At 39.5% G+C, this 21626-nt stretch overlaps 1 protein-coding gene across 1 annotated transcript in view; it reads right to left on the reverse strand.

Annotated features, from left to right (window-relative positions):
* The window catches only part of SWP (RNA polymerase II transcription mediator), a 174377-nt gene extending 153711 nt beyond the window's left edge, over nucleotides 1-20666 (reverse strand). Inside the window, exon 1 of the mRNA XM_089447732.1 lies at nucleotides 20050-20666. Within this exon, the coding sequence (XP_089303858.1) occupies nucleotides 20050-20253 (204 nt within the window). The 5' untranslated portion in view covers nucleotides 20254-20666. The remainder of the gene's footprint in view (nucleotides 1-20049) is intronic.
* Nucleotides 20667-21626: the final 960 nt, after the last annotated feature.

A 21626-nucleotide genomic window follows, 5' to 3' on the forward strand; every position in this document is an offset into this window, starting at 1 on the left:
CCTTCTTGGGCATGTTACATTTTGTATGAGTCATTAAATTAAGTATGAAATCCCTCCAAGACAAGCACAAGACCTCTCCTTCAAGTCGGCTTAAAAATAGAATAAATGATCTCCTCCAAATGACACGTCGGCTCACCCTCCAACAAGTCGGCTTATTTTGAAGAGGAAACAACTATAAATAGGGCAGCTTGGCATCATTTCAGGATCAGATTTTTGGTCAAGCAGTTCTAAAATCTAGAAGTGCGAAAATCACCTAGAAGGAAGCCTAATCATTAGCGAAGGAAGAAGGAAGTAGAGTGAAGTTCTTAGCTTCATTTTTGGGTTTGTTTTAGGGTGGTTTTGTTGTCACGATGCGAAGAAGAAGTTGTAGTAAGGTCGAGATCCAAGGTAACCGAATTGGGATAAGTTCAAGTCATAAGGGAGGCCGAGACAAGCTAGAAGAAGACCCTATCCAAAGCGAAGAAAGTGAAGGCATAAGATAAGGTCTTGTGCATGAGCTAGGGTTTCTAAATTAGGATTGCAGACCTAATTCAAGGAGGCCGAAGATTTGAAGCAGAAGGAGGTCGAAGTGGAAGAGGAGCTGAGAAAAGGGAAGGAGCAGAAGGTTGATTGTCGTTGTCTAAGGATCTCATCAAGGGAACTTGTGTCTTTGTCTTGGAGTGGCAAATAAATCAAGGGTCTTGGTCTTGGTCTTGGTATTCATCAATTGGAATCTCTATAAGAAGAAGAATTATTTCGGGTTTTCTTGTCAAGTGGGAAAGGTTTTGGCTCTGGTTGATAGCCTATATTCTGTGTCTCTTGTCTCTTTATGATTTATGCATTGGTAGTTGTTTGAGGAAGAATAACACTATAATAACATAAGTAAAAAAAGATCTTAATCTAAGAAGTAAAAGGCATTCACAAGCAGTTACTAATAGAAGAGAAATCATTAACTTTGATGCCCTGGCTTTCTCAATAGTTTCAAAGTTTCAAGCTTCTTTAAACAACATGCACTCTCAACTGAAATTGGAAAGGTGTCATCATTGCCAAAGCTACAAGAACAGAGTATTTAGAAGATTTGATTATTAAATTAGGAATAAATCTTAATGATGTTGATGCAGTACATGACATTATCAAAAACAGAAATGTTGACATCCATGCCCTGAGAAGAAAACTAAAACTGGCAACAACAAAACATCCCCAAGCACAGGAAGTAGGAGCAATTGAGAAAGAAAAAGAGGTCATGTGACATATGATTGTAGAATAGAGTCTGCAAATATAGAAAATGGAGATAGAGATGGAAAAGATGTTAAAGGAGAAGGAGCAAAATGTTAGTGCAGGGACTTCAACAGTGGAAACAAGATCAGCGAGCCAAGATTCAACAGAGCAGTTATCTAAAGCAACGGGTGATCACTCATTGAGAAATATGGAAATTGAAAAGTTGAAAGCATCATTGCAAAGGGCAGAAGAAAATAAAATTAAAGCAGATAATGCATGCGTTTCAGAGGCACAGAAGAATTTCAAACTTGTCAAACAGCTCGAAAAATATCAGGATGAATCATGCATGCGTTTCAAAGGCACAGAAGAATTTCAAACTTGTCAAACGGCTCGAAAAATATCAGGATGAATCAATTAGTGCCCAAAATTTATTAGAAGCCAAGGAGCAAATCTGGACAGACATTAATTCAAATATTTCAGATTTTTGGACACCTATTGAAATTACTTCTAAACAGGAACCACTGGTGAACAAAGCAAAAGCAGTCATTCAAGAGATCAAAGAAGAACTATATCATAAACATGGAGAAGCAACTAGAATCATCAAGGTTTTAAATTCAAAAACCAGGGAGGAGTTGGAAGACATGGGGATTGAAGATAGGATAAATGTAGTCCTTGAAGTAAGGAAGGTGTTGACTAAAAGGAATTTGATGCTACAACTGGAAAACAAATGTCAAAATTTAGAAGTTTAGATGAAGAAGTTTCATAAAAAGTTCTTTGTTCTTCAACAGAAAGGACTCCCATCATTGAAAGATTCTCATGGTCAATTAATCCAGCAGGAAGGCTATCAACAAAGGCTACATGATATAGCAGCAGACAAATCAAAATTTTCCATAGTCAAGGTATAGAAGATGATTTTTTTTTGTCAGCAAACCCACTTTTGAAAAATATACTGAGGTAGATGAGGCCTACGAAAGGTAATAAAATTTTCATGCCCAGATAAGGAACAATGGGATAAGTTCGTTGAACTTATCAATTGAACAAGCAGCAGATTTTGAGGTTGAATTTCGGAAAAGTGCAGAACAATCAGGAACACGATCAGTGGAAGCAGATTTCAAAGCAAGCAGTTGAAGACTCGATCTTTGATTAAGTGTGCAGTTTCCACTTAACGAGTCAAGGATTTCTTTTTTATGTAATTTTGTTGTAAATATCCAAATCTTTTTGGATAAGTATTTATTTTCTCAAGGAAAAGTTGTAATAGGTTAGAGATTTTGAGGAAAACTCTATATGTACTTTGTAATTCAAAGGAAGTAGGTTTGATACTTTGACAAGACAAAAAGACATGGCTATATTTTGGAAATTTTGAAGATAATCAAAGGCTTTTGGCTTCAATTTTTAGCAACATTTGTGTTCATGTGAGTTTTCCTGTGTAATCATTTCTGTTATTCTTCATATATTTGAGGTAACATAGAAGTATTGGGTAAGGCTAGGTTGAGTGTTGACCTCTTTAATAGCCCACCGCAAAGTTATTATCAATACTAAGAATAGCTAATTGAACAGTTTGTTTAAATTAGTACCTTTGCATCAATAAATTGTTGCCTTTTGTCATCTCTTAAATATATATATGTTAGCTATAGAAATATTTCTATACGCCTCTGTTATATTGGATAATTCAAGTATTCAAGAAGGATATTTAGTTATCAAATATTTTCTTCTTTCATCTATCACAAGCATTTAAAGGATTGTATGTTGTTAATATTGGGATCAACACTCTGAGAAATCTTTGAGTTTCTGGATTATGTACATGTAAATGGTTTAAGTCATTGATCATCCATTTCAAATAAAATCCTCATTTAGATGCTTTGGCACAATTCTCCAGCCAAGAACTGTCTTCAAAGAGACAACAACACCCTTGCCTTCCAGCCTTGAAAATCTTCAGGTTTCAAATATCTAACCAATGAATGAAGAGAGCAACACATTTAATAAGGACATAATTCAACTCGTTGATATTGGGTCTTGCACAAGTCACAAGTCGCAATTATAACTCCCAATAGAATTATAAGTATGGTTTGTGACCAGGTCATTAATCGCATGTTTAATCCCCAATGAGACTACATCTCCAAAATGCGACCTACACAGAGCTCTTGAGGTACGACTAAGGTCGAGTTGCAATCGCATTACCAATGTTGACACGGATAACTGGAAATGTAACCTACGATTACAATGAAATATGTGCCCTCGTTATAATTCACAATTATGACTAGACTTTTCGCTCATCCCTTAAAGTCGCAAGTCGAAATGTCAGTCTTCAATGGCACTATTGAATTGACATGTGACCTGCTCTATCTAATTGATATGTGACCTGCCCTTGAAGCTGAAAAGGTGACTTGCATTTAAGCCTCCTCCCTACCAAGACTAATCACCTAAACCCTAGCGCCCTGAAACTTGACCTTGGCTTTCACACTTTTGTCGTGTGTTTAGTGATTATCATTGCTTTGAACCAACATTTAAGTCTTTGATAAATATCTTCAAAATGTCGAGTACCATTGACATAGACTACGTAAGCATCTCATCTTCTTCCAAAGAGATGGTGTCGCCTGTAATCAGAGGATCTAGCAGAAGCTCTACCAGGATTGAAAGCAACATAGAAGGGGTCATGAATAGCCCTCCAAAGTTGCTTGTCTATGGTGATACCGCTTGTCGTATTGACAAGGCAACAGAACCCACCTTGGGAAAGATTTACACAGAGATTGCAAAGAAAGATATCCCACAGGATCAAGAGGATTTTCAAGTATATATCAATGTGAAGAAGTCTTGGTTACACAAAGTGGCAGCGCACCCACCGGTCTTCCCTTACACAGAATCAAGATGATAGAATGGATCCTTCAACACCGATGAAATGTTGTGGGCAGTTAAAGGTCATGACTAAGAAATTGTTGCATCCTTCATTGTCGCGGACATTGCAAGTTATTACAAGTTGTCCCAACATCAAGAAGCTTTCAACACCAAATGATTATCCGCATTCAATGAGTCCACCAAAGATATATTGAAATCTTGGTGGCAAGAGCCAAATAAATTAGGCTCAAAGATGGAATCTATAAAACGAAGTCTCTCAGGAAGGTTTACCAACTAATGGTTGCCATGGTGAATAGACTTTATGGGAAACCAAACATCGTCACCTTTCAAGGAACCTGGGTTCCCTTGATGCACGTGGTTGCCACAAAAGGAACAATTTTCAATTGAGCAAGCATACTTGCATCTTTCATCAAGGCAAACACCCATGCAGCCAAGAATCCAACAAAGGGGGAACAATTAGAGTTCTATTTGGCTTCCTATCTCTTAGATGCAATCTGTGTAAAGTGTGATTTCGAAGGTTTCGGTTTGAAGTGGACTCCGGAAGAACAAGAACTTGTGCATATCTATTATAAGAGCTTATAGAGTACAGGCTGCAAGGGCGTGTACGAGAAGATTGTGGAGCACTTTACTTCCCCTATATATAGTGTACTCTTCAATGATGAGCCTCCATGCATGTCAAAAAGGGCCCAAATTCTCTTCATGATATCACGAATTGGTTTCCAATTGGAGAGACCACTTATATCAAGGTCTTTGGTGCCTATAAGCCTCCTCATGCTCTTCCCACGGTAGCTACAGATAAAGTGGTATTACAGCAAGTTGCCTACCAACTAACCATTGGATTGTCTAAGACTTTGGTAAAAGGCAAGAAGGGACCATAACATGTCTTCTCACTGGGCATCAAAGCATACACTTCCAGAGTTTTAAGGAAGCCGAAGATCTAAAGCTTTTTCATTTTATTGAGTTGAGTTTCCATAAGTATGACCTGAGGGGTATTGCATTGGCACATTGCAAAGCAATTGGGTTCAGTTGGGCTTATGCTCATTTCACCGATGAAGAAGAAGAAAAGGTTAAAATCTTTTATAACGCATCTAGAGCAGTAGAATCAATTGAGCAACTAGAAAAGGAGGCGGAGCAATCAGATAATGACACACAAGAAAGCATGAGTTTGGAGGCAAGAGCGGTCATTCTCAAGACAAAGCAAGGGCGGGAAACCAATAAAGAAAAACAAAAGAAATGAAAGGTAGATAAGCGAGAAGCCCAAAGAAAGCAACAAGAGAAAGAAACGAGAAAGGATCAAGCAAAAGAGTAGCAGAGGCAGAAGCAAGAAGAGGCTCGAAGAAAACAAGAGGAGGAAGCTCAGCAAAATCAGGTAGAAGAAGAGTTGAGGAAGAAGCAAGAGGAAGAAGAAAACCTGAGAAAGAAAAAGGAGGAGAAGAAAATAAAAGAAGCCCTAAAGAGGAAGAATGCAGAAGCAGCAAAAAAGAAGAAAGAAGGGGCAATGAAGAAGAAGAGAGAGGAGGAAGAACTCAAAAAGAAAACAGAGGAAGAACTAGCAAGAAAAGAAGAAGAAGATAGAAAGATAAAAGAGGAAGAGGAAACCAAGCAGCAGCAAGAGGCTTTCACCAAGCAACTTGAATAGGATCTGCTTGCCAAAGAACAAGAAGACAAATCAACAGAAGATCATTAGTCAAAGAGCTCATTCAGTTGGAGCTCCCCAACTTGAACATTCCGCCATCTACTCCCATCACCAGTGGACACTTCCCACTGCAAGAATTGGACATTCCAAAGGGAAGATGTGGAAGAAGTATTGGATATCTCTAGACTCACCTTCAACCAAGTCCAATGCAAAATCATGCACGAAGGCGCAGATGCTTGGCTAAGAACCTAGCAAAGCCTATATCAGTTGTCATGGAAAGGGAGATACACCACGACAAACCCTGAGATGATATCTTCCGCTGGAACTACTTTTGTAAGAGCTACGAAACTGAATATAAATTACTTAACAAAAAAGAATGCAGATTTGAAGGCAAAATTGGTTGCCTCTGAGCAGAGTTCTACCGTTATAGAGTGAAAACCAAGCTTTGCTCGCCTCTCGTTCCCAAAGCAAGGACTTGCAGACATCCATTCTGGATGAGGTAAAGGTACTAGAAGAGGCGATGGACTTAGCTTATAATGAAATGATGATCTTGCATCAAGTCATGGCTTCGTTCCCAAGCATGCATAGCGAGTCAAAGGAAAGAGAGATGATGATCAAATTGGCCACCTCAGCAGTTGATCACATATATGAATGGACCAATCAGTATCCCAATGCACCCAAGGAGCTCCCAAGGAAAAACTAGATAACAACAAAGAATGATAAGGTTGTTGTTTGTATCAAAATGCAATCACACGACAAATTGGTCAAGGATTTGGACAAGGTAATAGCATCATATAAGACCTTACATGGCAGGCTGGAATCTCTTGTCGAGATGCACAAGATCCCTTCCATTGGTGCATTAAGTGAAACAAGATCCAAAGAAGAATTCAAGCAAGAGATTCAATCATTCTTGGATTCCATCAAACAAGCTGTTGCAAGAGATGACTTGGAAGCTATGAAAGAGGTGATTGCTCAATATGTGGTTGAGACTGTGAGGCTATACACAAAGCTCATGACTCTGTGAAATCAGGGACAAGCCAAAAAGCCCAACTTGATACCGGATGCACTAGAATGCCTTAACAAGCATGGGGATGAGTTGCAACACAAGATCTTAACCCTCGCAAGCAAATACAAGCTATGGCATGCATACCTAGTTCGAGATTTACAAGTAGATGTTCTAGAACTCACCTTGTTAAAATTGGAAAATAGGGCCAAATTCCACTATTGGACAACTCGTCTGTTGGAGATGATTATTGCATTAAATTCCTCATTTAGAGAGGACCAAAATCGACCTAAAGACCATCAAATTCGGACAAGCAAAGTGTATTTTTGAATTTATGCCCACACATGAGCAAACTGTCAAGGTCAACCACATCATCATGTAGGCTCATAAAGCCCAATGGTCGTGTCACTTGACCCCCCAACAATTTTTATATATAGAAGTGCCTACAACCTCATTACACACATCAAATGGCTCAAAAAGTATGTCTGAGGTAGCCGAGTTCAGAAGGAGGATGAAGGAGTGTTTTGTTTTGGGCTTTCTCTTCTATCACAGGGTTGAGATTCTTATAAGACATCCGCATGACTTAAAGGGTAACTTTGGGCATCGTTGAAGTTTGTTTTGTCTCTTTCAAGGGGCCGAGTAGGAGCAAAAGGCAACTGTTGTGATTTAGGGTTGTCGTGGGCCTGTATCAAGGGTTATATGAAGGCCAAGCTTCATACCCTAGCAGAAGGAGAGTGGTAGGTCTACTTTAGGGTCGGTATTAGCTGAAAATAATAGTATTACATTGCAGACCTTGTTTGAAGTATGGCCGCTGCTGATAGAGGTGTTTTAAGCAAGTGGAAGAGGGCTAAAGTGTTGGTGCTTTACCCTAACAAGGCCACCTAACCCTACAACAAAGAAGCAAACCCAGATCTAAGGAGATTGTCTAGGAAGGAAAGTCGCAGTTGTTGGGAGACCACAAGAATTGTTTGGAAGAATTTGACAGTGGCTATTAGGAGCCCTAACCAGGTCGCTACATCAGTTAAAGTTGCAGACTTTACAAGGTAGCTTTGGTCAATGATTCATCAAGTCAATCTTGACTTATATTATTGTAGTTGTTCTCTCTCTCTCTTTGAACATTTGATATTAATAATAAGAAGAATTGATCAAGGGTTTTCCCCATCTTGGGGGTTTTTCCTTGGCTTGAGCCATATTCTTGTGTCCTCTTGTCTTGGCTTGTCTTCTATATTTATTGTTGATGTTCTTTCTTCAATTGCTTAAAGATTCATGTGATTGCTAATGGATTTATAAATGGGCTAATATGGAATATTGAAATAACTGTCCTAAGCAAAGAACATGTTAACCTAAAATTAGCATGGTATCAGAGCTCAGGTGAAGACAAGCCCAAGCAAGAGTGTAAGAGAAAGCAATCACCAAGTGAAGTTTGTTGACAAGACTCCATGGTTTCCTCCTGCAAGTTTGAAGGTCCTAGCAAGTAAAGGTCACTACGTAAGATCTAATCTCACCAAAAGACAAGAGGTATACCTAGGACCGTGTTCCTAGTAGGAAAGCAGTCCTAATATGGGAATAATTGCAAGCCCTAAACAGAGACTAAATTTAAAGTGAAGATCAAGTCTAATGTGTGAAGTAATGGCCAGATTAATAGCCCTATTAAAACCTAGCCTCTAGGAGTAAAAGTGATTTGGGACAACGGATCTGAAGCAAGGACGTCTGTGGCAATTAACTAAGGAGGCATAAGGGCAAGTCTAGCATAGAATTCGGTGCGGAATTCTTGCTGACCTAGGTTGTTGGTGCAAAGGTAAGTCGGTGTGTTTCTGTGCATATTTTGGTATGGTTTGGATCTTTGTTCAGTACCGCAGGGAAAGTTGTAGGTATAGCTGATTGTGGAGGGCTGATAGGAAGACCAAGAGGTCTAGGAAAGACCATCTCCTCAAGCTGCAGCCACTCATATTGTTAGCACAGATGAACAAGGGTATTTCTTGTCTTGGAAGGTTGTCCTCTGAATCTCTAGTGTTGTTATAGACAGAAGGTGCCAAAGGCCTTAAACAATAAAACAACAGACTGAAGGAAAGTTCGTTCTCTGATAAGATTCTTTTCAAATTGGTCTGTGGCCTGGAATAATTAGCAAATGAAAAGGTCAAAAATTGAGGATCTTCTTGGATCTAATTTCTGTGATTCTGAGTATTAGTTGCCTTTTCTCGGGCATATTACTGAGGCACTTTGGCCCCATGGAGCATGTCTAACCTATCCTTAGTAGGTGGAAGGTCTGGCTGGTAATTTCTGAGCATCATTTAAGAAACCTTTCTCGTTCCTGTGGAACCAATGAACTGTTTTTTGGTAGCGCGAAATTACAGTCACTTGACACTTTTGTTTGTTTATTTCTTTTGGACGTAACGGTTTCGTTTGAGGCATTTTGAAAGGCATCTTTGTATACTCTCTGAGGCAATGCTGCAGGTTCTGAGGCCTTCTTGTGATCCAAATCTAAAGTTCCTCTTAGGGCAGTATGCTGTGAAATTTTGTTAATTACTGAGGCCAGGAAATTTCACGTCCATCTCCAGCAGAAGGCCAAAGCATGTTCTGAAGGTTACAAGACTGACTTCTCTTGTTTTCTGGGTCTTGTCTATACACTGCAGGCAGATTTGATGATGAAGGGTTCTCATTTTCATTCAAAGAGAATTTATTTTAAGTCTTTATCAGCCCTGAAGAAGGTTCGTGAGGCTTGCTAAAGCCTTCCTGTACACAACACAACAAGTCCTAATTTGATCATGGCTTACGACACTCTTGCAAGGATAGAAACACATTTGTTTTAGTGAGACAAATCACTATATCTTCTGGAGCACTTATCAGATTGTTTGAAAACTTCATCTCTGCAAGACATTACCTGATCAAAATCTCGGCAGTCTATACTGTAGTAGGAATTTGGCTCAGGACGCACTGTGTCTTTATCACTGATCTGTGTGATGTTTTTGACCTTGATGAAGAGTGCAAACATAGGCACATTGCAGCATTCCTTTTGAGACTGGATTTAATTGTTTGTATGACAAAAAAAAATCTGAGTCTTCACCTGTGTAGGGATATTTTGAGCATAAGACTGTACATGCTCTTAAAGGTGAGGTCCAGGTTACTCTTCAGAATTCTGATCTTACAAGCAAAGGCAATAAAAGAAGAAGTCTAGTCCTTCAATTGTTCTGAGCATAATTGCATTTCAAGAGAATTTAATTCAAGCCTCTGTCTCAAAGGAAGAGAAATCAAGACTCCTATCTCGTTTCTATGCACAAAGTGACATGATCAACACATATATTCATAGCTTAAACTTCTTATATTAGTAGAGCCGACCTATGGAGATTGTTGATTTACAGTGGCAATGTTGTTATTGAATAAGGGTCTATACTGGAATCCTAGTCCTAAGGTATAGACATCAGTGAACATCTTGGTCTCATTATCAAGCAGAGGAAGCATTTGATTCTCTACAACAGAAGAATAGAAAGGCATTAATCCTCTCTCAGTTTTGAGAAGGAACAGTCTCCTTGAAACTTTCTATACAATAATTCATCTCGAAGTCCTGTAGTAGCATCATTGAAACATGTAGTCTGAAGCGAGAGGGCCACCTCAAGGAAAGGTGAGCTATCATCCTTTGAAAGGGATCTAGCAAAAGTTAATCTGAAGGAAGTCTTGAAGCAGACAACAGTTCAGAAAGAATATGGTAATGAAGGTTGCAATATGAGCAACTTTGGAAGTTTCCCCTTTTAAGAGCATGTTCATTGCATCTAGAAGCAGAATCCTGCAGCAGCCCTTATAATCATGAAGGACAGAGGTACCTCATTGAGAAAGCATTGATGAAGGGAACTGAGAAGTCCCTATTTTTGGTTGGATCATTGGGAGCTTTGATTTTAATGATCTTAAAGATGAAAAGCAGTCTGATGAAGGCCCAATGACCAACTGAAGTAAGACTTCCGAGGGAGTTATGCAATCCCTGGCAATGATTATTATTACAAGGAAGACCATATCAAAGGACAAAATCAAAGTCAGGACCGCTGATCTAATGATTCTGAAAACGATTCAATATATCTCTAATTGCCTCAGAAGCTGCATGGAGCCTATATGATTATGATTCACTTATTTCAATGGGTAACTTTGGCACATGGACCAAAGGAATAATGACAGGAAAGGTTGCAGTATGTCACTTTCCTGATATGTAGAGGGAGCCATGAACGAAGATGCAGCTATTGATGATATATGTCTAACAGATGATGATCCTCTCATTTACCAATGTAAGAGGGAGTTGACTTTTCAAGTCAAAAAGAAAGACAACTCTGATAAAATAAGAAAGTTGTTGATCTAGATATAAACAACTTGTGGGGGGGCATGGTATTCTTGATAAACACATATACCTTGCACTATCACTGGAGATCTGACTGATCCAGCGACTGAATGAACGGCCCCTGGCTGCCTTTGCGCAGTCACTACGTCAGCCCAGCGCCACAGCCTCTAGGGACTGCGTCACCCCTTCTATTGATCGATTCGTTGCCCAGGAAATTCAATTTTCGCCTCCTAGTCTCACACCCCGGCTTCTGGCCTCTGAAATTGATTCCTCTAGCAAATTTTTGGACCTCCTCAAGGCTCTACATTGCCTCTGCGTGGCCCTGCGTCAGCCTCTTCTGGCTTTGCGCTGCCTCTCCCAGATCTCTCTCTGCCTCCTCTGTTGAGTATTCCTGGATCAGGAGAATTCTCCAACCGGAACTATCCCTGACCCTCACTGCAAAACATCACTTCGAATTTCTCTCCAGAAACTGCTCTGCTTTAGAAAATCAATCTTCTGATCTCCCCTCGATATGTTCTCCAAGTGCCCCTCAAGCCTCTTCTTATATCTTTTTGTTGGACAACCAACGGCCTAGATTAACTTCTAATCAATGGCTTAGATCATTTCAACTTGATCCTCATCTTCTTCTAGAAGTTTCACCCACAATTAGATTAATACCCTTTAACTATTTTAATTTCCTAAGTTTAGACTTAGAGCACATTCAATGCTATTTGAAATCAACACTCCCTCTTAGCAAGGAATGTTCTCTAGCAATGCACCCTGTTGAAGCATCACTCTGTTCTGTAACACCTTCTGTGTTGCTGATGTCTGACATCCTGTCCACCAACTATAGCGCAAATGTTGCATCGATACTGTTGTTGACCCTGCCACTTTCAACGTTGCATCCGTAATGCAACTCCCTCTCAATTCTGCATCCGTTTATTGTTGGCACTGCCACTGCCAATACTGCATCTGCACTGCAACCTTCTCCAACTACTGTTGCTACTGCATCAACAACGGAAAAGCATCCCAAAGTACTGAACAAGTGTTCAATATGATGCATCTCGTTGTTGGAGTCTAATTGTTGCTAGTCTCTACGCTGACCCTCTGAAGCCTTTGTGCTGCTACTGACCTCTGCTCTGTGCCAACTAAACTGCTGCCAACACTGCTCTGCGTTTCTCAGTCTCTAGTTTTCCTAGCCACTGCGACTGTCACTCTGACACTCCTCTGCATCAATTGATCCAATCCATCTTACTACTTCTGTTTTGGGCTCCTGTAGCAAGGTATTGATCCGAGAGATGGGCTCCTCAAGGATCTTTCCCTACTGCAGTTCTATCGAACTACAGTTCTAAGTCAGCCCACCTCCCTCCTGGAGGAATCTCAGTTGTCATGGCAAACTTCTCCTCGATCTTCGCAGCTGCAACATTTGAATCATGCTTCTCATCCTTGTCCTTCTTCCTAAGAGGACACTATGAAGCGTAGTGACCGAATTCACCACACCTGAAGCATTTAATCTTTGAGACGTCCTTCTTCCGCCACTGTTGTTCCTACTACCCCTTGGATGCGAGGGTTGCATTCTCTTCCTCCTTGGGCTTCGACCCACTGCTGTTGCTCCCATCAAGTTTACACTTGACCAAGTCTCTCCTCAGCTCTTCCTGCTTAAGAGCTGCCCACATTCCATCCCAGTCTAGCAAATCGTCCTACCCAGGATGCTCTGGACAAAAACTTGCCACTCCTCAGAAACTGAATTTAGGGCCAATCTTACCATCTCGAAAGCTTGAGGTGTTGACCCCACAGTTGCCAGCTCGTCTTGGATCTCCTGAAGCTTAGTAAGGAACGGATCAATGTGTTCCCCCTTCTACATCTGCATGATCTCATATTCTGCTCCAAGTACATCTTCCACTGCTCGAAAGATCCCTGATATAACGTCGACAAAGCATCCCACATCTCCTTGGCAGTGTCTCTGCCAACGATGTGACAGACTACGTGATCATTCACTCCATCGAGGATCACTCTCTCTGTCTTTGCCATCTCTCCCTTGTACTTTTTGAGCAGATCTGGATCCGTGAGCTCAGCTACCACACTGTCAACGTAGATCTTGAGAAAATGCTCATCCAGAAGGCACGACATCCTTGCCTTCCAAATCACATAGTTGGATGCACCATCCAACCTATCCTGATCTCTCAATCCACTAGCTGCCATCTCTGCCAATCGAAAAAGTCAAATGACCTCCTCTCTGCTGCTGCTGCTCAGCAAATGAGAATTTGAATTCCTTGGCGAGGATTTATTTGAGGAAGAAATTCCCTCAAGTGTCTCTCTTCTTCCTTTTGACATCTTTCTGCCCAGCAACTGCCTGCAAAAAACTGGGTCCCACCAGAAATCCCACTTCGCTGAAGCTACTTCTGCGTTGCTCCCTCTGCCGCTAACAAATTTCAAACTGGAAATCCTACCTCTCTGTCGACTCACTCAGAGAGAGATTTACCACGAAAATCTTGCCCTCTTGGCCTGAACTGTGCAAGCACTCTAGGGATTCGATTTGCTACTATGCAACACCTCGACTTCCCTTCTTCCTTCAGCATTGGGCACTTCCGGCTTTGTTCTCTTGTTTCACTTGCAGCTCTGTTCTCTTGTTCTCTTGTTTACTGCAGCAACTGATTACGTTTCCCCTATTTGTTAATTACTGAACCAAATTATTTATTGTTTCCTACAATAAACACCAAAACTAATACACTGCAACCTTCAACATTTAAATAAAATGCAGAAACAAGAATGAAATACACAACACATCTACACAGTTATTTTTGGACAAATGTCCCTGAAAAACCCAGTGTGGGAAAATCAGTGCAGCAGCTAAGGGTTTTATTATTATGCAGTAATAATTTCTGAATACAATCTTTGGATGCCCTCCTGGCTATCCAATACAGAAAATTATCACTGAAAAAGAGATCAGTGAGATTACCTCACACTATCATTGGAGATCTGACTGATCCAGCCACTGAATGAGCGGCCCCTGGCTGCCTCTACGCAGTCACTGCATCAACCCAACGTCACAGCCTCTAGGGACTACGTCACCCCTTCTGCTAATCGATTTGCTGCCTAGGAACTTCGATTTTCACCTCCCGATCTCACACCCCGACTTCTGGCCTCTGAAATCGATTCCTCCAGCAAATTTTTGAACCTCCTTAAGACTTTGCGCTACCTCTGCGTGGCCCTACGTCAGCCTTTTCTGGCTTTGCGCTGCCTCTCCCGAATCTCTCTCTGCCTCCTCTGCTGAGTATTCTCAGATCAAAAGAATTCTCCAACCAGAACTATCCCTGCCCCTCACTGCAAAAGATCACTTTGAATTTCTCTCCGGCAGATGCTCTGCTTCAGAAATTTGATCTTTTGATCTCCCCTCGATATGTTATCCAAGTGCCCCTCAAGCCTCTCATATCTTTATGTTGGACAGCCAATGGCCCAGATTAACTTCTAATCAATGGCTTAGATCATTTTGACTTGATCCTCGTCTTCTTCTAGAAGTTTCACCCACAGTTAGATTAATACCCTTCAATTATTTTAATTTCCTTAGTTTAGACTTAGGGTCCCATTAAAAAAAATTAATTATTTTAAAAAACGATCTCCGGGTGGAATTTCCAAAAACGATTTCTAAGTATTGGAGAATGCATGTGTCTAAGCCTCCTTGCAAATTTTGAGACTTAAAGCTCTAGGTATTGGAGAATGCATGTGTCTAACCCTCCCTGCACATTTTGAGACTTAGAGCACATTCGATGCTACCAGAAATCAACATCCTATAACAAAGAATATTAGAAACATGCACACACAATCTCCAATTGACAGAGATGCAAATAGAAGAGAAAAGAATTATGATTTGATAATCTATTCACAAGTAAGAGAATCATTCCATAAGCATAACTTAATGAAAGCTTAGAGAACCCCATATATACAAAATTTAAATACTTCACTGACTAGTTCTCCATCCAATAAGTTCACATTCCTTTCAAATTACAATATCTTAGCCAAGGTTATAAGAACTGGAATGGATCCGATTGAACCAACTGGTTCGGACCAATGCCATGGATCGGAAAAGGTCGGCTTCGTATCGAACCGGTCGGTTTCGTACGATGTGAAAGGACACTTGGAACACAATTTTTTCCAAAAAAACATTAATTTATGAGTGAGGCAGCCTAATATTCAACTATAGGGCCCTACTAATACAACGTAATTGATGGTAATGTTAAATTCTTAAATTAAAATTGGCTTATACCTAAGTTTTTAGCATTACCATTAATTGCCCTACTAATACTACGTAATTGATGGTAATGTTAAATTCTTAAATTAAATTAAAAGTGACTTATACCTAAGTTTTAGCATTACCATTAATTGTGCCCATGGGGCTTTGAAGTGATGTTGAATGGGCGTATTGTTAAGGCACGAAAAGGTAGCCAATTCAAATCCCCCCTTGGTTAGCCAACATATATATATATATATGAAAAAAAGAAAAAAAAAATTATCATTAATTGTTTCAGTATGTTTGAGGGTGGTTACAACCTCATTGGGTTTGAGAGTGGTTATAACCTCATTGGATTTCATATGGAGAAAGTAGAATTTTAGATCCCGCCCAAAATCCAACAGACTTAACAGTTTTCAAGATTTCAAGATTGGGAGGATTGCAACATTTCCATTGGAGCTAGTCATGTATGAGGGTATGGAACTAGCATTTCATGAAGACCACCAAGCCCTCTATGTACATCAATGATGGCAAGACTAATTGTTGAACTCCCTTGTCATACCCCTAGTAAAAATGTACCCATCATTCAAATCCACATCTTGATTTGACATGTTAAATTTTTTCTATATTATTTTAATGCTTAGAGGGTGATATTGATGAACATGTTAAATTTTTTCTATATTATTTTAATGCTTAGAGGGTGATATTGATGATGGGGATCTGGCAACGATTTTGATAATATGTAGGTATCTATTTTAAATTTAGCATCATTTTTTTGGACTATAGAGGCCATCTAGAGCCTCTTTGCTGATGTATTTTTGGTTTAGAGATGGATTGCAAATTACCATTAATTGTTTCAGGATATTTGAGAGTGGTTACAACCTCATTGGATTTCACAAGGAGAAAGTAGAATTTTATATCCCGCCCAACTTAACAGTTTTCAGGATTTCAAGATTGATTTCAAGATTGGGAGGATTGCAACATTTCCATTGGAGCTTGTCATGATTGAGGGCATGGAACTAGCATTTAATGAAGACCACCAAGCCCTCTGTGTACCTCGATGTTGGTAGGACCGATTGTTGAACTCCCCTGTCATACCCTTAATAAAAATGTACCCATCACTCAAATCTATATATTGATTTGACATGTTAAATTTTTTCTATATTATTTTAATGCTTAGACGATGATATTGATGATGGGGATCCCAATATAGGCAATTATTTTGATAATGTGTAGGTATTTATTGTAGCGTGATTTTTTTTGGACTCTAGAGGTGTTAAAATTGGCAACTATGGCCAAACTCCATGTGGGTCATCTTATTAATGGCAGATATTTTCCCTCTCATCGAGAGGTGTAGGATTGATCTAAAGATCATCCAATTCCGATAAGTATTCATGAAGATATGAATTTATTAGTGTTATGGGACAATTCGTCAAGGTCGGCCAGCAACCAAATAAACCCCACTTGTGCTCAACATTTTAGTATAAATAGAGGTGGCCTTCAAGTCATTTCAACTCACTTGGATCTCTTCCTCTCTACTTGTCCTTGGGTTTTAGTAGGAGGAGAGATCCTAAGGGACAACGTTACCCTAATCTAGAGGGAGTGCCCTAGGCTCTACGCTGCCCTAAGGAGAAGCCCTAACGCTACCGTCTAAAGAAGCAGTAATACACAGCCATGGAAGGTCTAAGAAGAGACCCTATCCGCTGTCCTAGAAGGCACCTATATGCAGCCCTAAGGAGAGAGACCAATCCGCTGTTCAAAAGAGCCCTAGCCGCAGTTCTGTTCATGCCCTAGTCACAGTCCATATACGCCCTAACTTCTGGCCTTTTTCCACTCTAGATGTTGCCCTAAATCTACAATTTAAGAAGACTCTTATACACTGAAAATAGGAGGCCTTATCTCCCTAGACGCAGACCTCTAATACGCAATCTCAAGGGGCCTCTATGCTGCCCTAACCACAGTCCTCAAAGGCAGTCAATGAGATTTCTATGCAGCAAGAGGAGGAGATTCCTATACGCTGGAAAGGGGAGCCCTTAATGCAGTCAAAAAGAAGACTATTCAAGCATGCTCCAGCTGCAGCCATGGAGGAGTCTTACCACAGCTAAAAGATGCCTAATCTGATCTCAGATTTGAACAGCAACAGCGTCAAACTTCGGGCAGATGAGGAAGGTCTGAAAGTGGCTTGTATGACATGGAGAAGAGTGCTGAAGGTATATGTTGAAGTCTGTCGAGCAAGGCAGCATATGTTAGGACTGGGTTAATAATAGTACAGTCACATGGATGGAGAAAGGGGTGTGAATTTGATGAAGATTATGAACAGTAAATTCTATGAGGAAATCACTGTGTTGAAGACCTTGGTTGGAAACCTTTGGAGCAGCAAAGGGGACTGTTAGAGCGCAGATTAATATAGGCCTATGTTCAGTGACATTGGTGGAACTTCATCATTAATAGAAGGCAGATTGAAGAGCTGACCGTATGAAGGTACAGACTTCCTAGTGAGCAGGAGAGGAAGACTGTGTTAGGCCGCAGGCCATAACTGCGGCCTAACACAGTCTATATTTCGTATGAGTATTTGGCTCAGATCATTAGCATAATATATATGGAGCTGTCATGCTGCTGAAGCTATTAGAGGACTGTTTGATGCTGCGGTAATATAAGATGGACAGAACTAGTGTCATGGGTTAGCATTATTATGTTGAGGTTGGTTCAACTGACAGGAGATGGACAGAGCTAGTGTCATGGGTTAGCATTATTATGTTGAGGTTGGTTCAACTGACAGGAGCAGCATGATGATGATGATGTAAGGGTCTCACCTTGAAGAACCTTATGCTGCAAACCAGTTGAAGATTGAAGGCTGCTCTCTGAGCTGCAGTCCTTGGTGCTAGGAGTATAACTGAGCTAGTGTCATGGGTTAGCATTATTATGTTGAGGTTGGTTCAACTGACAGGAGCAGCATGATGATGATGATGTAAGGGTCTCACCTTGAAGAACCTTATGCTGCAAACCAGTTGAAGATTGAAGGCTGCTCTCCGAGCTGCAGTCCTTGGTGCTAGGAGTATAACTGCATTGTGTCATCTTCATGGTGAAGATCTCTGCTCTTATCTTGTCAAGTCAGAGTGTTGACTTCTAATGTATAGCGTTGACTTCTGATGTATATGTACTATCTCTCTCTGCTGAACTATTGAAGAACATATAAGAAGAATTGATCAAGGGTTTCCCCACATTGGGGTTTGTCCCTGGCTACATCTTGTGTCCTCTTGTCTTGGCTTGTCTTTATATTTATGTTCTATCTGCAGTTTACTTTAATGCTAATGTGATTGCTAATATGGAAAAGATATTGATCTAACTATGAAAATTGAAATAAATTGCTCTAGCATAGAACATACCTAAAATTAACAAGAGGCCATCTAGAGCCTCTTTGTTGATGTATTTTTGGTCTAGATATGGATTACACTTGGCTTTTCTTTCAAAATTTGTATATTTTATGTATCTATTCGTCGACCAGTTTTTTCTAGTTCCAGGCCAGTTTACATCTTTGGCATCTACCAGTCAGATGAACGGTCCAGTTCTGATAACGTTTATCTTAGCCAAAAAACAGGAAATATTTGCAGTCAAAGCCCCACTCGCATCACTCCCTGCAAGTGATGGGCATCATTTTCATAAATTCAGCTAATAAATCTAGCAGTTTCTCTTGTTGACCTCCTGTAACAAACAGATATCAGAAACATACATACAATATTGCAGATTCACAAAGATGCAGATAGAATAGAAAAAGATATTGATTTGATACTGCAATAACAATTAAGAGAACCAATACATAAGCATGCCTTCAGAGCAAGAGACATACATTACATGCACATAATGTAACCCCTGTTACCCCTCAAAATGCAAGTAAATTTTGAGGCATGCTTTTCATGAATTATAGAGAGGCATCTGAAGGAGAAAATGTTCTGGCCTCAATGTCTTCTTGCATCAGCCCATGATTGCTGGGACCATCCTCCCAGCTGCCTCCGCCACCATGAAACTGCGCTCAAATAGAAGCACTCCTGTAAATCAGGAGCATGCTCCGGTCCCTTCTGATGTGCTCCCAAGCTTGCCCTAACAGTCTCAAGGAAAAGGAAAATTCATTTTCTTTAAAGTTCTCCCTTAAAGGTGGGCGCTAGGGGAGGTTTAGGGTTTACAGCAAACTAAAGGGAGAAACAAATGCACTTCTCCCTCACTTGGTAATCTCTCTGGTTTTCAAGAAAGGAAAATTTGTGAGAACTTGAAGAGAATGAAGACCGCCATCTAATGCTGCAAATCGTTTAGAGAGCTAGAGAGAGAAGCCCAAAGCCTTTGCTGTCTTTTGTAGATCTTTGTGATATTAATTTGTGGACATTTCCTCTTCTTCTTCTGAAGGAAAATGAGAGAGATCAATTGCTATAAAGAATGGCGAATGAAAGTGATCCCTTTATTTACTTTTCTGGAAGCAAAGCTTCTTAGAGCAAATTCCTACTCGCCAAGATATTACAGCAAGTTCCATGATTTTCACTGTTTTCCTTGAAGCTCCACCGCGAAGTTCCATCCAGGAATGTGCCTATGTTTCTAAAAATTCCATGTTTTTTCTATCACTCAATTCTTGGGTTATGCATCATTCAGTAATCTGGCAAGCGCATACTCTTGTTGAAATGAGTGGAGAACGTCGAAGACAAACTATTCATCCAAAATTAGGGCTACTTGACAATTAGGGTTAGATTAATGTAAACTACTTCTGTTTCAACGAATTTGTCTGTCAACAAAGAGGGATTGCTAAAACAAATGTATGCATATTAAAAGAGTGTAGGGTTAATAACCTGTGAGCACCACTTTGTAAGAACATGGAGTCGAAGTAATCGCTGTCTGGTTTTATTAATATATTTGAGGAGTCCAATTTTCTTCTCTGAATCAGATTGCTCAGGAGATTTCTTCACGAGTTCGTCAAGGGCAACGTAAGATTCCTCTGCCGCCCTCTTCACTAGCTCTGACAAACGCACAGTTTGCTGCCCCAACTCCGCCATCGTTCGTTACCCTTCCACGAGCCTCTTCACCGTCTTCTTGTTGTGATGATTTCAATAACGCTATCAATGGGAGGACATCCCTTTCAAGGTTGTTCAGGGTGGGATTCGAACAGCGGTCATAGTACCGCGTTATTTGACTTTGGCAACGCCGATGGAGATACACATAAACGATAAATCAACGGAGTCAACTCGGGTTCCTTCCTTTTATGTTCAGATGCATTATGCTCGAAGTGGAACGATTGCGACTCTCGAGGACAAGGGGTATAAAAATGAATTATTACAACGACAACGAACTAACTAACCAGAACTAACGACATAACTAATTGCTCTGCCTTCCCTGCCCGATCTTTCGGGGGTTTTGTTACGTGTCTGACCTGGCGCTTTAAGCACCCTCTCTGAAACTGGTCCTCCATGTTCCCAACCTTATTGTTGCTACCAAGTTTGTATTTGCCAATTCCACTTCAAGCCTTCATCTCAGGTTAGTTTCAACCTCCCTTATCTTTCTATTAGTGTTCATCTATGTTCCCAATCTAGTTATTTTTATTTTTATTGTTTATACCTATTGCATTTTTCAATTTTACTATGACTGCTCATCTATGTTCCCAATCTATTTTTATTTTTTTTAATACCTATTGCATTTTTCAATTTTACTATTACTGCTCATCTATGTTCCCAATTTTATTATTTCTATTATGGTGGTTAATTAATATATTTTTAAATTTTAAATTTCTGCTTTTAAATATGTCATTTGGTTAATTAATATATTTTTAAATTTTATTTTTTTTTTAATTATGTCATTTTGTTTATTGATGTAATTCAATTGGTGATCATTTTATTATAGAATACTATATAAGAGATGAAATTTAAAGTTCAATTTTCTATATAATTCTAATTATAGAACGTATATATTAACAAAATTTATTAAATTTGTTTTGAATTATTGAGTCGATAGGCAATGTCCTTTAGTAATCAAAATTGAAATTTTTCTCATATCATATTAGAGAAAATAAAAGTTAGTGTGAAGAAATTAGATCCTTCTACGCTCATGTTAAAGATGGATCTGTGAGTGTTTATCTACAATTATTTGTATGTGTTTTATTATTTTATTTTAAAATATAATATTGTCTTTTATTAATATTTTGTTATGTATCATCTTTATTCTAAGTATATATTTACAACTTTCTTTATAGTTATGTTAATTCCAATTTAAACACATATTTATAAATTTGTCAACTTTGTTGTGTTAATAGATGTTTAATTTGGAATAAAACATCTAGAATTTTAGTTAAATTATCAATAATTATGAGGTAGATTATAGAGATTTGATTTCCATGGCATATTTGAAAATATTCATAGTAATATATACAAATCAA

The sequence above is a fragment of the Pinus tabuliformis genome, chromosome X, assembly GCF_031772625.1.
Source record: "Pinus tabuliformis cultivar Carrire ecotype Pingquan chromosome X, CPIR1, whole genome shotgun sequence".
NCBI classification, from domain to species: domain Eukaryota; kingdom Viridiplantae; phylum Streptophyta; class Pinopsida; order Pinales; family Pinaceae; genus Pinus; species Pinus tabuliformis.